Below are 14,187 nucleotides of genomic sequence, written 5' to 3' on the forward strand. Positions count from 1 at the left end.
GCTTACGCCATCTTCGCTCCCCGGCTCCGGGCTGCGCTGCCGCCTCTGCCGCCGCCATGAACATCTTCCGCCTCACCGGGGACTTGTCCCACCTGGCGGCCATCATCATCCTGCTGCTCAAGATCTGGAAGAGCCGCTCCTGCGCGGGTGCGTGCGGAAGGCCGCTGGGCGGGCGAGGGGAGGGGAAGAAGGGAAAGGAAGGGAGGGCGGCGGGACCGGCCGGGCAGCTCTGGGCCGCGGTGCCTGAGGGGAGCCTCGCTGGGGGCTGGGCGCGATCGCCGCCTTTTCGCCGCGGCAGGGGGGTGGGCGGTGCTGCGATCACCTCTGCCGCCGTTTAGGGACCGCTTCTTGAAGAGAGCTCACGGGGGGGGGGGCAGCATGGGGGGTCCCGCCTGCACCACTTGCCTGGAGGCGGCTGTGATGAAGCGAGGAGAGGTGGAGGGGGGTCGGATTGTGCCCCCCCTTGAGTCGCCACCCGAGGGCCCCCAGGGCGGGAGGGCAGAACTCGCCCAGGCAGGTGAAAAGGGACGATCGCTCCCCTCAGCGCTGGCGGGAGGGGGCTCAGCCTCCCTCCTGACCGACCTCCCTCCTCACTCAGTCCCTTCCAAACGCAGGGTGCGGGGAAGCGGATGGGCAGCCGGGCGGGAGGAAGGGGAGCCTGCCATCCCCCCCTCTGGGGTGGGGGCGCACTCGGGGGAGCTGCGATTTCATTAAAGGTTTGGTGGTTGCCATTATTTGTACTTTAATCCCGGAGCACCACCACCTCGGCTGTCCCCGGGAGGGTCGCCCCTTCCTTATGTAACTGCCCGGTGGCGAGCGAATGAATGGGGAGGCAGGTTGGGAGGAGGGGAGGAGGGAGGAATGCGTCCCCCGCGGGGCGGGCAGCCTCCCTCCCTTCCCCGCGCCCCGCCACTATCGGGAAAGAAGAGCTAGAGCTTATTTTTTCGCTTTTCCTGACAGCGCACAGCCTTCCGTCTGCGTGTTTGTTGGCAGCTTTAAGCGCCGCTCTGGTGCGTGAAAGCTGGTTTTGGTGCAGCGTTGGGAGTCGCTGACTTGCAATTTGCAGATGCTGAAGTTTCCCTCGCTCCCTCCTTTTCCCTCCGCGCACTGGTTTGCGTTCTGGGCAGACTACCGCGCCCTCTGCTTCCCTTTTGTTTTCCGCCCTCGCTGCGGGAAGAATTAAACTGCCATTCGTGCCGTTTATAAGGCTTTTGGAGTGTTTTCTTGTTAACTGGCCAGCTGCAGGAGGAAGCTGTAGGAGAGAGGCTCCCGGCTGAAGAGAACAGGCTCTGGGTCGAGATCCCGGCCTGCTCTGACGTGGCAGCGGGAGAGGTGTGGCGAGGAGGGAGCTGAGTCCCGGCCGCCCTGCGGGCTGGGCGCCGGGCGAAGCCCCGCTCCCGCGGCTCCGCTGCCAGCCCGGGGGAGAAACGCTTGTGCTTCCTCCCGTGTTTTGTACGTGCTTGCTCGAATTCTGTGTGATGTGGTTTGCTTCCTCGCTTCGAGTGTACGGTGTGGTGGTTGGAGGGAATTGCAAGCAGTTCTTCTAACTGCAGCATAGCTGATCTCTTTCAGAAAACTAGGAGTTGTTGTAATTCAAAATGGGCATTTCAGTGCTATGTGTGTTGCACGGATCACGCCACCGACCCCGGAAATAACGTTTTTGCTGTGTCCCGGGGTTTGACTGTGAGCTTGACTTTGCCTTCTTTCTGGTGAGCTTCTCCTTTGTTAGTAAGAGTGATTATTCTTGAAATCGGTTTGCCATGTGTTGACATGAAATACGGTTCAAATGCCAAGTTATAACACTGTTGGACAGATGTATCTGTAAAGTCTTCAGTTAAGAGCATGAAGAATTAGTTTAAGCTGCAACCTGAAAGAATTGAGGAAATGAAAGAGATTTGCACTACAGGTAAGAGGAAGTACAGCTTCTGTATGTTTTCATGTCAAGTCACTTCTAATCACTTGATAGTGCAAAAGAAAAAAATAGGAAATTAATAGCATTAGTTTTAAACACAAAAACTGCTTTTAATTTTACAAAAGAGCTCAAGCAAATGTCTCCGCAGTCCAAATGCAGTGGTGGTGCAGAACTATTGTTTCTGAGGTCATGGAGTGCAAGAGCTCTTTCCTAACGAACTTCCCTGGCTCAGGCTCTAGTGGATCAGGAATTCTGTCTGGATCTGACAGGAGAGGGTCTGGCCTTCTCCAGCTCTTCTGTAGAGTTCTGTCCTCTGCCTTACTGGAGAAATACAGTCAAGTTTGCAAGTAACAACACAGTTAATGATGTAAAAACCTAAATATCTCTTGCTGATTGAAGAAGGAAAATGAGAAACTCTAGTGCAAGGCTAAAATTCAAATAAGGTTTTAGCCAAGAGATTCTTAAATGACCTTTGGACATGAGGTTATTTACACAGTATAGTACAATGAAACCTAGTCCCATTTTTCTGCTTAAAAAGTGATCTGATATTTTCCTTAAGTCAGTTGTGATAGAGGATCTCTTTTATTAGGGATTTACTTATAAGAAAGGACACTCGTACCAATCATTATCTTTGGTACTACTTTTTCCAAAACAGAAAAGTAAATGGGCCTATATTACATAGGACCCTCAATTCTTCTGTTTACCACATTAGCCAGCATCCCTGAACACAAGCAGACATGCGTGGAATCTTTCAGTAGAAAATGTCTGCTTCATTCATTTTCCTGATAAAAACAAAAATGAAATGAGTGATGCATTTGTCTGGAATTGTTTTTTTGGTGTCTTCCAGTTCTGCCTGAGTCCCTTGGAGTAAATCCAGATCCATGTTACTTCTATGACTTTAGCGTCTGAGGCTGTAAAAAGTTTGTCTGGAATGAGAAGACCACCTCAAAGGAGCATGGAATTTTATTTTGGGGGCTCTGTCCTGTTCCTTGTAGTGGTTTGTTGTTGTCAGTTGTGGTTTCTACTAATAAAAACATAATACAAATATATTTTATGTGAATATGTATTTAAAGTCCTACACAACAATAACCCCTAGTTACCAGTTAATGTTGAGCAGCTGCTAAATGCCTCTTGTTAGTGGGCTTTCTGTGATTCCTTTACATTGCATATTAGAGCAGTTTATAAATTAAATAAACTTATACCCCATAGTTATTGGTGACGAAGGAGATGCGGGCAAACCAGCTGCTGCTTTAACTGTGCACTTTTGAAGCAGTAGAAGCTTGGAAAATAAATAAGGCTTCTAACTGATTGCTAAACTGTAGGCTGTGATCCATGAAGAGCTGGCAAACCACATGGTGCCGACTCCTCTCTTCTGGTTGCATCTGTGTGTGTCTGAGGCCTTTGTTCCAAGAGGAGCTCAGAGGCCTGTAAAAGCAGCTGGAAACAAGAGGGAGACAGCCTGTGTACCTCTGCCACAACCTACTGTTTTCTGAAGACACATCAGTCCCTGTTTTCTTTCCTAAAAAGTGGCTCCTCTAATTGAGGAAAATAGGTGAAGCTAGGATAATCTACATTATGAAGCAGTCTGTGTTTTCAGTGTTTGACAAACTTTTTTTTTTTCTATCCTAATTTAGTCAATATGTTAAAAAGAGAACAAGGGGAAAGCAAATCAAGTCATGATTTCAGAGCTGGCAGGGAAGCAATTTTTTGCATGACTGGTTACTTGAGTTTCCAAATTTAGAATTTGGAAAAATGTTTGCCACTCCAAATAACAGCTCAAAAATAATTACTAGGAGCCATGAAGAATATAGCAGGTAACTCCATTATTGACTTCATGTCATAATTAGGAAATTCATGAGACTTGAAGAATCCTGTGCTTTCAAACGTTGTCATGTTCAGACTGTATTTTCTAATCCATTCCAAGTCAAATTAGATTGTTTGCACTGTGAATTACTGCCTGAAAATTGATTTGTGTTTCTCTGTCATTTGTCAAGTGTTAAAGGTGACCTGCAGTTGCAAGACTTGTCAAATTATATGCTGAACACTGTAAAAAAGTGGTGTAGATGGTAAATGTTTAATACTTTTGCTACATAGTGTAACTGTCTCTCATAATTTCGTTTGTCTGGTATGGACCAGATTGTATGCTACGTCGAAGACTTCAGACAGTGCTTTGCCACTGTCTGCTGCCAATTTATGTCTCAAAAAATGCTGCTTTAGGTAGGTTTGGAATTTCTTCGCTCTCTTTGAAGGAAAATTTTGCCTTTCTCAACTGACAAATGTGTGTTTAGAGTTGGGTTGGGTTTTTTAATTGAAAGTACAAGATTCTTAATGTTAGCACTTTATTAGAACCAAAGCAGTTGTGGTTCTGTGGCTGATGTGGACTTCATAATGAACAAAACTTTTTTTGTTGTTAAGTACTTCAAAAAGTCTGTGAAGTTTACATGACAAAGTATGGACTGGCTTTCCTTAGAAAAACTTTTGTTTGTAGATATTATGGTTGTGATACGCAGTTCAGAGTTAGTAAGTAGCATACACACTCCACAGCCAGGTTGACTGCATGCCTCTAGTGCTGCCTATTGCTCTTTACCTAATTCATAATAACAAATTGAAGTTGATGAGACAGTGCTACAATTTCAGCTCTGCTGTATTCCCTGGCTGTGAAAATCAGGTGAGCTTTTGAATTAAAGTTTCATTCTATTGCTTTTAGCCAAGCCAGAGTGCAGAAGTGGAAGTTTTTCCATGTGTGTTTTTACAAAACAAAAATGAGATGTTTGACTCTTCAAAATTTGACCCCAGAGCTTGGGAAGACGAAATAAAAACGTGTGTTTATTTAGCTCAAGAACTAAGTAATGTTTGCGGGAGTAAAAGCAAAGGGAGAAGGATGAGAACAGCATTGTGGGCCCAGTGTATTGCAGTTGCCAACCATGAGCCAAGGACAGCGCTGTGGCAGGTATATTGTTGTATTTCCTGAAGTTTTGAAATGCGTCAAATTCATGTGACAGAGTGTTTACCTGTTTACACCCCTCATTTTTGCTAGTGGTGGCATTAGGTCTTTTCCAGCCTAGACGATTCTATGACTCTGGTATAGATCTTTTTCCCAGTTTGCCTGTCTCTCTGAAGGTCTTTGCTTTAAACTTTGAACCTTGCTTAGTCTGGCCTACATAACTTGAAAATTAGTTGTGACTTTAGAATGTGTTTCAGGAACATCTGACTGTTCTAAAGAATCAAAATTCAGTGAAAATACTGAAAGCCTTAATAAAACTCACAACTTTTGGTTTGGGGGGTAGGTGAGGCTGACAATGGCTTAGAGGAATTTGTCAAGCATATTACATGTATTTTTGTGACAATACCTCCAGATCCAAATTTATAGCTGTTGTTAATAATTAATGTTTATTACATGCCTTTTTTTCTGTTTTTGCTTTTTGCTATTTATTAAAAGAAAACAGCATGCTAAATAATTTAACATAACTATATGCTGTAGCATGATTGCTGTACTGTAATCTGTCCAGGTGGATTTCTTTGTCCTGTAGGTTTTGACCTTAGGACAGTGTTCCTTGCTGAGAGGTTTTACTGGCATGAGAGCAGGGCTCTGTCAAGAGTTGTAATGTCAGCGAGTGCACCTGGGATGCAGCTGAGAGTGCTGCTTCAGCTGTCTTTGCAACATGGTTCTAGTTCAAGAAATGTCAAAACTGTTTGTTTGGGTTTTTTTTTAACTTTACAAAGTGGTTTGTTTTGGGGTTTTGTTTTTGTTTTGTTGTTGGTTTGTTGTTTTTTTTTTTAATAAAGCTTTTGTTTTATAGTTTTTCAGCCTGCAGAACTGTAGGTTTTGAGGCATTTGCTGTTTCCTGTGCTACAGTCACTTATGGGCAGTTGGGTTGTTCTGCAGATAGTACATTAGGCTCGCCTCATAGACATTTCACGTATGAAAGCTGCAAAGAAAAACCGTTTTTAATTGTTACTTTTTCAGCCATTCCTGTCCTTTACGTATAAACATAAAACCTCTTCATCTGGGGCAGCTTATTCAGTGTTTCTTAAGCCAGGGTGGGAAAGGAGTTCAATAACCACAGCAGATAGCCTTTCTTCTAATTGCTTTATGGCACTGTTAATAAAAGCCTTTCTCAGAAATATCACTGTATAAAGGGACAAGGATTTTCAGCCTTGCATCATAACCCTCTCCTAAAGACTCTTTTTTCCCCTCCTGTTTTTTGAACAATATTTGCATGCTTAGCTGAACAGATTCAAATATTTTCACCCTGGATGACTGCAAACAAGAATAATTGGAATAACAAGATAGAGGCACAGGCTAGGTTGTTTTGTCCCCCTGCTGTGACACCACCACTACATCAGTATTATGGAGTGATGCTTCACCTCAGTTTTCAGAAGCATTTAGTGACTGTGCAAAGTTTTTATGCTTCTAACTCTGCTCTACTGGCTGAAATTAATGTATAAACAAATGTTTTGTTGTTGGGGCTTTGGCCTAAAATAGAAAGTTACTTTGAAGATGCAATGTAGATGTCTGTCATTTTAGCTCACTTCTCTCTTTTTAAAATTTTATTACAGTACATAGTAACATCTGGTTTTGACTCATTTTATTATTTCCCCCAGCATGTGATCAGTTAAGTTTCTGAATTTAATTGCCTTATGTTTTAAAATCAATTTATCCCTTTAAAGTCATGTTATTGGTGCTGGCATACTTTCTGATTATCACTGGATCTGTAGTATCTATTGCCCTTGTACCTTTCCAGCTATTGAGCATCTAAAGAATGGACTGAGGCATGTGACAGCACTCTGAGAATTGAAAGCTAATGCAGCCATGCTGCATAGTGCCCAGTAATAATGCAGAACAGATAGTGTAATCTCCAAATATATCACCTGCAAGCTCTCTGCTATGAGTAACTTCTAAGTCTTGTGTAGTGCTAGCACCTCTTCCAACATAAGGTAACTTACATGCACGCTACTGAGATATATGGCCTTACAATTCTGTTTGTACAGTTTGGAAGCCTGGATTTTGTCCTAATTTTGTAACCAACTTGCTTAGAAATAAAGGCTATATCTTTTCTCCTCCTTGGCATCAAGTGTTTTAAAGTACATCACCACTTTTTGAATAATTAATTATTTCCTTTATTGCTTTAGGTATTTCTGGGAAAAGCCAGCTTCTGTTTGCACTGGTCTTCACTACCCGTTATCTGGACCTCTTCACTTCATTCATTTCATTGTATAACACATCTATGAAGGTAGAGTATACTGAAGAGTTAGAAAAGCTAGTAATGGTGTATGCAGAGAGCATAATTTCATTAATAAAAGCCTCTTCAAATGGCCCACTGCATAGTTACTACAGAATAAGTTTTAGACCACCTTTGGATAAAGAATGTGAGAGATGAACTCAAACCACTTTTTCCTACACCCTACATGCAATTTTTAAAAACCCTATGGGGACTGTGACATTTAGAACAAGTGATGTTTTGGTTATTAAAAATAAAAGCTTTTGGGAAAACAGTTCAAATAAATTGTATTTCTCAACTGAGACATTAAAGCTTAAGTAAATCTCTTTTTATCCTCTCCAAGGTAGATTGATATTCAAAATGCATTGCCAGAATTGCAGCTAGTGTCTGGTCAGAGGCTGATCAAAAGTTGACAGGAGTATGTTCTTATGAATGTAGCTTCCATCAGATTATATCCTGTTCGCTTGTCCACTGCATATTAGTGAGCCCAGATTTGGTTGTGTTATTTCTTACTTATTCCTGCAAATGCTGGTGCTGAGTACAAGAAAATAAAGACTTGGAAGGGTGTAGTGTGTTTGTGGCACCAGAGCAGACACATTTTTAATCCAGTTCCTTTACTCCTGGATTTTTTTATGCTCTTCAACTTTAACTGAGATAGTCTTTCCTCTTGGCAAAGATACCCTCTAGGTAGTCAATAATGCAAAACATACTGAAGAATCAGGGGAATAATACCATAAAATAAAATTTTAGATCTTAAACTCACACTCTTGCCTTCTAACAAGTCAAATGTTTATGCTTAAGCTTTAATAATAACAGTCTAGGTGCAGAACTGTGAATTGAGTAAAATATTCTTGAAAAACAAGGTTTTTTTCCCTGTGTAATTTCTGAGAATATTGAAAGCTACTGTTGGGTGCACTAGAGGAGCAGCTAGGTTTTTCTGCATTTCGTTTATTGGTTATGATTCCGGGGTCATGACCATGTCTTTGTTCTGCAGTCCTCCTACCCAGAAAAGGAATGAGTATGGGAAATTACACTTGTGATACTCAGCTTCATACTGAACTGAGTCTTTCCAGTAATGAAAGAGTGTTCCTCTGTTCAAATCCACTATTAAATTGCAAAACCGAAGCCTCTATTAAAGGTTACTGCTTAGAGAGACTGTTAGATGTAATTGGCTTTGAGCCCAATATTGTAGTGCCAAGACAAAGCTGCTCGAGTGTCCCAACACAGCTTCTTGTTCTATCTACGTATATTTAGGGGTATATAACATTACACAGTTGTAGAGAACAGGAACTACTCTACAAAGAATCTTACCCAGAGCATAACTAAATGAACTTTCTAATCTGAGGAAAGTGCTGTCATTTGCAGCAAAGAAATGTATTAATTTCTGTAATTAGGACTTTCTTCAGTATTTTTAGAGAAATATTTATTAAACTACAGGTGCCAACTAGCTGTATTTGGCAGTGATCATCACATACTTAGGAAAATTAGTTTCTTCTGCATTCCAGGAATATATACAGAAATACAAAAATTGGCATTGCCTGCCTTTCTTAATGACCTGCAGTCTAAGTTTTGTGATCTGTAGTGTTCTATATCTTATAGTTTCTTTTTCATGGTACCTTTATCTGCATATCAGATGCATTTCTGCTGATGCACTCTGCAGTCATTTTTCTACCATTCTTTTGTTATCTTTAAAAATGAAAACTTCTTGGGTGTCCCAGAACACACCATAATTCTCATAAAGAAATCATAAATAAGGAGTTAATTCACACTTCCTTAGTGTCTTCTATGACCCTAGCAATTATGATTAGTTTACACCTGTAGTAGGGGTTCCCTATATCTGATATCCCATCCTGTGGTCCTTTATCTCCAGTCAGCTAGGGTGCGAGTGTAGTCGAGTCTTCAGATTCTGAGCTCCTTAATACAGTGTTTGTAACATTTTGTATCTGTGAACAGCACTTTTAGTGATTTGTAGCATCTGCAAACAGTGGGGGTTTTAATCTGTTACTTTGCAGTTGTAAGGAACCTATATTTAATGTGATAAATGGCTTGGAATATTTAATCTCTGTGATGAAACTAAGGCAGGAGCTAAACTATTTGTCTAGTCCTACTGTACTATGTTGTCTCCAGGACAATGTGGGCTCTGTCCTGATGATGGCAGATTAACCTTTAGAAAGTCATGTATTCTCTCTGTTTTCTCTTCTGTAAAATAAGGCTATTTGCCTATTCCACGGGGAATAGCTATGAAATCTGCCATATCATAACAATTAAAAATTGTAATGTTAGACATCAACTGAAACTGCGCTCTGGTTCAATGCTTCTAGCAGTCTGTTAGTTTTGCAGGGTTTATGGCCTGTTGGTTGGTGGAGAACACAGTTCACTTGCCACTCTTCAGATTTTAGAGATGTTTAAAGGTCTAAATGAAATCAGCTAATTTGTGATATGTTAAATGGCTGAGTCCTAATGGGGCTTATCGAATAGATTTTTGATTGCCACATAGGCCACACCACTCCCAGGTTTTTTGAATGTTAGAAGACCCCTTTCATCATTACTACGTGTATGCTTTTAATGTAAATGTTTTGGGCCAGTGCTTCTCCCACAGCAGCAGAAGGGGTGTTCCTTCTCCAGTCAGTTCCTTAGTTCTGTCTACTTAGGAAAGATCTTTAAAGAAACTTTGGACAGTCACTTCAACAAGAGGCAAGGTGATGCTTTTAAAGCAACAAAATCACTAGAGCCCAGAGTGATTGGTTTTGAATTATAACTCTGCTGAGCAAAGATAAATACTACCACATAGCCTGGAACTGCAAAAGCATGTGAACAAACAATACAAACAACCAAAAAAGACAGCACTTACTCCTCTTAGTGCCTGGGAATGTCTTTGTTTAGTGAGTTTGATCTAATCCTGCAACTTGTGTCTGTTGTTTTGGTTTTTGTTTTTTCTTTCCTTGCTCTAGCTTATCTACATTGCCTGCTCGTATGCCACTGTGTATCTGATCTACATGAAATTTAAGGCCACCTATGATGGAAACCATGATACATTCAGAGTGGAGTTTCTGATAGTTCCTGTTGGTGGACTCTCATTTCTTGTCAATCATGACTTCTCTCCTCTGGAGGTGAGTTGATTGTGGGCAGGAAGTTATAGTTTTTTTCTCCAAAATATGAAGATATTTTTAGGCTGATTGAGGAATGCTTGAAAGATGCATATGTTTAGTAGGTTCAGGCTAATCCTGTTTCCTTAAAGCGTCTTTACAATATAGATTTCTGTGAAAATTTAAGGCACTTCATGAGACTATCATTATTATCAACACTGATTATTTTATTAAGCAGAAGACAGTACACTCTGATGGTTATATTATTTCAAAAGTATCCTTCCTTTTATGCAGTTTGTGAATAGTTGGTGCCAACAAACTGGTGAAAACAAAAGGAATTGCAATACTTCTTGAATTTTGTAGAAACACAGACATTCAGGAGTATTGGAAAGAATTGTATTGTGTTTGAAATGCAGCTATGTGGTTTTCTGTGAGAAAAATTATATTAAAAATGTAATTGTAGAGAGTTCAAACAGGTAGTTTTTCCCACAACAGAGAATAACTTTAGATGCTTATTTTAAGTGGGCTGAGCTGCTTTTCTATATTTAGTACAGTAAAATTATTTTATTAGAAAATAAAGGAATCTTAATTGAGACACTATGTTAAATTTTGTTCTGTATTAACTGATTCTTTAAACTGATGGATTAATGAAGTTGAAAGAAGATGGGGAAGAAAGGATTTTGTCTTCCCTTCAGCTTTTTACAGCACCAGCTCTGTAAGCTGTGTTTCATGGGACTGAATCCTGAGCTCATGGATGCACATAAGTTTTCTCATGACTAAACCTATGCCTGCCAGCTCGCTAGACAGCTGATTCGGAGTCTGTTGTTTTCCAGGAGAGTTGTTTCCCTATACCATCCTGTGGTTGATTATGAAGCTTTCGCTTGTTTTTTTCCTGTAGCAAGAATAGTTTGCCAAAATACTGTACCTATTCATAACATTTTAAAGAGTCAAAAGTCAGGCAAAGTCAAATATTTTCTGTGCTTCTGTTATCAGTAAGGCAGTTGAATATATCTGTGTGTTGTTTTTTTTTTTTATTCTTTCAGATACTGTGGACCTTCTCCATCTATCTTGAATCAGTTGCTATTCTCCCTCAACTTTTTATGATCAGCAAAACTGGGGAAGCAGAGACCATCACTACCCACTACCTTTTCTTCTTGGGTCTGTACCGTGCCTTGTACTTAGTCAACTGGATTTGGCGCTACTATTTTGAGGGATTTTTTGACCTCATAGCTGTTGTTGCTGGTGTGGTCCAGACCGTTCTTTACTGTGACTTCTTCTATTTGTATGTTACAAAAGGTAAGTCATGCAATAACTTCCAGCTTCAGCTTGTGGAATGTAGCAGTTAACACGTTCACAGGAATCTGCTGTATCGACATTACTAGGTTGTTAATTCTGTGTGCAAATTATCACTGGAACCTCCTTGATAGATTTATGAAGTACACTTTCTGTAAGCATGCAGTATTTCTGAGGATTGGTTTTGAGTATGGATAGAGTATAAATTGTCTGATGAACTTAATTGACATGGTTAAAATGAGTATGGCTAAATACATGTTGCTGTTGTCTTCCATTGATGAGCGTGATCCATATGCTTCTCTTGACAATGTACACTGCTCTGTGCAGATTCCATGCTTACAGACACCTTTCTCAGTGTTTTAAATACTCAGAGTCCAAAGGATTTTGGATGTTTCTGTTCATGCTAAGTGTAGAAGCAGTCATTTCTGCTGGGTGTTTTAGTAATTCTATCCTTATTCACATTCCAGCTTCCATCATATCTCTACAGAGCTATATGGGACTGTGGTGTTTTTAGTCCTAACTCTTAAGAAATCACAGTCATAGGCTAGGTATGTCCTGTGAGGATGAAAAGTGAGAATTCCAGGGTGCCACAAGAGGGCAGGATTGGAATAGTTGTTAATTTATCACCGTTTTAGTAGCATGTATTAAAGAGAGAGAGGCAAGCTTGGAGGACTGTCTGTGGTGCACCTGTTCTGTAACTGAGTGACCCTGTGTGACAGGTTTTGGTCCCTTTGAAATTTAAACAGTATGTGCTTCTCCTAGACCACATCTTTGTTTTACTAATTGTTTTCTTTTCTACTTTTCCTTACAGTACTCAAGGGAAAGAAGCTCAGTTTGCCAGCGTAAGTGCCAAAAAAACCATCACCAGCATCTGTCCTTTTGGATGCTTGGACAGAACAATCCTTATCACAAGCAAAGGTGAAGATGCTTGAGACAGAAAGTCAGAAACACAGCTCTTTATAGTGCAGGTAGTCATCAGCGGCTCTGTAAGAACGGAGGAAAAACAACCAGCAGATTTCTGTTTGATGCATCTTGCCTTTATCTTTTTTATTACTATGTATAAAGATTTTTTACATAAAGAAACTTATACTGTATTAATAAATTCAGTGTATAGTTTCAATTGGAATAGTTCCAAAAGTGAAATTTTTGTGAGATTGTTTATGACCAGGAACAAGTGCAAACTTTTTTTTTAATTTTCAAGAATTTCTTTGAAATGACTGATTTTTTTTTTTCTTTTTTTTTTTTTTTTCCAGTGCACAGATATGTGCATCCTTGATGGATGGTAGTCATCTGTTCTTTCCCTTTGATTCAATTTTCATTCCACTATATTTATTTTTTTCCAAAAGGTGAATATATGTCAACTCTAAATCTGAAACCACCGATGTTCAATGTGATGTACTGGTGCCCAGTCTTTGTGCCATCTGCTGACATGGAGTTTTCTTCTTTAAAATATATGTTGGTGCTAGAAGGGGAACAGTCACATTTTGTAGCTGTTCTCCTTCTAAAACAGGCTGATGGCAAGAGAACAGTAAGGAAATCTGTTGAGGCCACAAGGGTGGGTCCCTTTCCTGTTTTGCCATGATGTTTGGGAAGGTAATCCCAGTGATGAAAGCACTTGGCAGCGCAGGTCGTGAAGGGTACGAGGTGCAGTTGTGTTGCTTAGTGGCAAATGTTTGTGACTGTATTCTTTGTCCAGGAAAAGAAGGTTAAATATCTGGGATGTACAGCCCTGCTACACCACTGCAGCTTTAGAAATGGGAGACTTGTAAGTTGTTGATAACAGTAATCTGTAGGTGATTATTTTAAACAGTATCTACATTTTCTTTTAAATTAATGCTTTATAAGCAACTTCCATGTTCAGCTTCAAGTGGTTTTTGATGTCACTTTTGGACAATTAATATTTTTTTTTATAAACTTTTCAAAATCAGCAGCACCAGTTACCATTCTTTATCCTTTAAATGATTCCCTTTTTTTACTGAGCTGTTGCATGATTTATCCTGTGTTACCATCCTCAATAAACACTTTATGAAATGGTGAAAATGTTTTTTTTTATTCCTGAATTAAAGTTTTCTGTTAGCCTGGGACTGGATGAAAAGTTGTAGTAAGGACAAGTTACTTAATGTCATTGTTTGCTCTGCTGAAATTAACTTTTTAAGGCTACAAGGGGCATTATCACTGGATGAAGAAATGGTGACTTTGACTTTTTACAGAAAAAGCAGAACTATCTCCAGGGTTTGGAGGAGGATTTGGTACTTGTATATATTTTTGATGTGTCTTCTCTAATGTAGTTTACTATGGTTGCCCCCCTAGTTAGCAGTGGTTATCATTCCTAACCCCAACTGTGAATAGTGTTTTTTTATCTGCAGAGTGCATATGCTAAGATGCTGTGCTCTCCTATCCTGGACACTACACTGAGTATCCCACTGCTGTTCAGAGCTGATTAAAACAACGTCTGACCCTGTAACTAAACACTGTCCTAGCTGCAGCCTCAGAGCGATGTGAGAGCGGTGCTTGTCGGTAGGAGAGAGCACTGCAGGGCCGGGGTAGGTTACTGACTGCCTCGGGGTTAGCGGTGTCCTTTGATTCAGTTGCAGGGTCCCTCCCGGGTGTGTCCCGCGAGTGCGGGGAGCAGGGCCGCTCCAACCCAAGCCGGCAGCTCACGCTGCCTTCTGTA

General features: G+C 40.7%; 1 protein-coding gene across 1 annotated transcript; it reads left to right on the forward strand.

Moving 5' to 3' along the window:
* The first annotated feature begins 6 nt into the window (after positions 1-6).
* KDELR2 (KDEL endoplasmic reticulum protein retention receptor 2) lies at positions 7-13,553 on the forward strand. The gene is made up of 5 exons (XM_026859296.1): positions 7-147; positions 7,046-7,146; positions 10,086-10,244; positions 11,264-11,516; positions 12,325-13,553. Exons 1-5 carry the CDS (start codon positions 57-59, stop codon positions 12,357-12,359), a joined length of 639 nt encoding a protein of 212 aa, XP_026715097.1. The 5' UTR covers positions 7-56; the 3' UTR covers positions 12,360-13,553.
* Positions 13,554-14,187: the final 634 nt, after the last annotated feature.

This window comes from Athene cunicularia, assembly GCF_003259725.1.
Source record: "Athene cunicularia isolate RWA chromosome 14 unlocalized genomic scaffold, athCun1 chr14_part1, whole genome shotgun sequence".
Lineage (NCBI taxonomy): Eukaryota > Metazoa > Chordata > Aves > Strigiformes > Strigidae > Athene > Athene cunicularia.

Excerpts from the sequence above, each read along its gene's own strand:
- KDELR2 (XM_026859296.1), top strand. The coding sequence starts at position 57 with ATGAACATCTTCCGCCTCACCGGGGACTTGTCCCACCTGGCGGCCATC. Across the intron at positions 7,147-10,085 it reads TGTATAACACATCTATGAAG|CTTATCTACATTGCCTGCTC; the intron begins GTAGAGTATACT and ends TCCTTGCTCTAG. Across the intron at positions 11,517-12,324 it reads CTATTTGTATGTTACAAAAG|TACTCAAGGGAAAGAAGCTC; the intron begins GTAAGTCATGCA and ends TTTTCCTTACAG.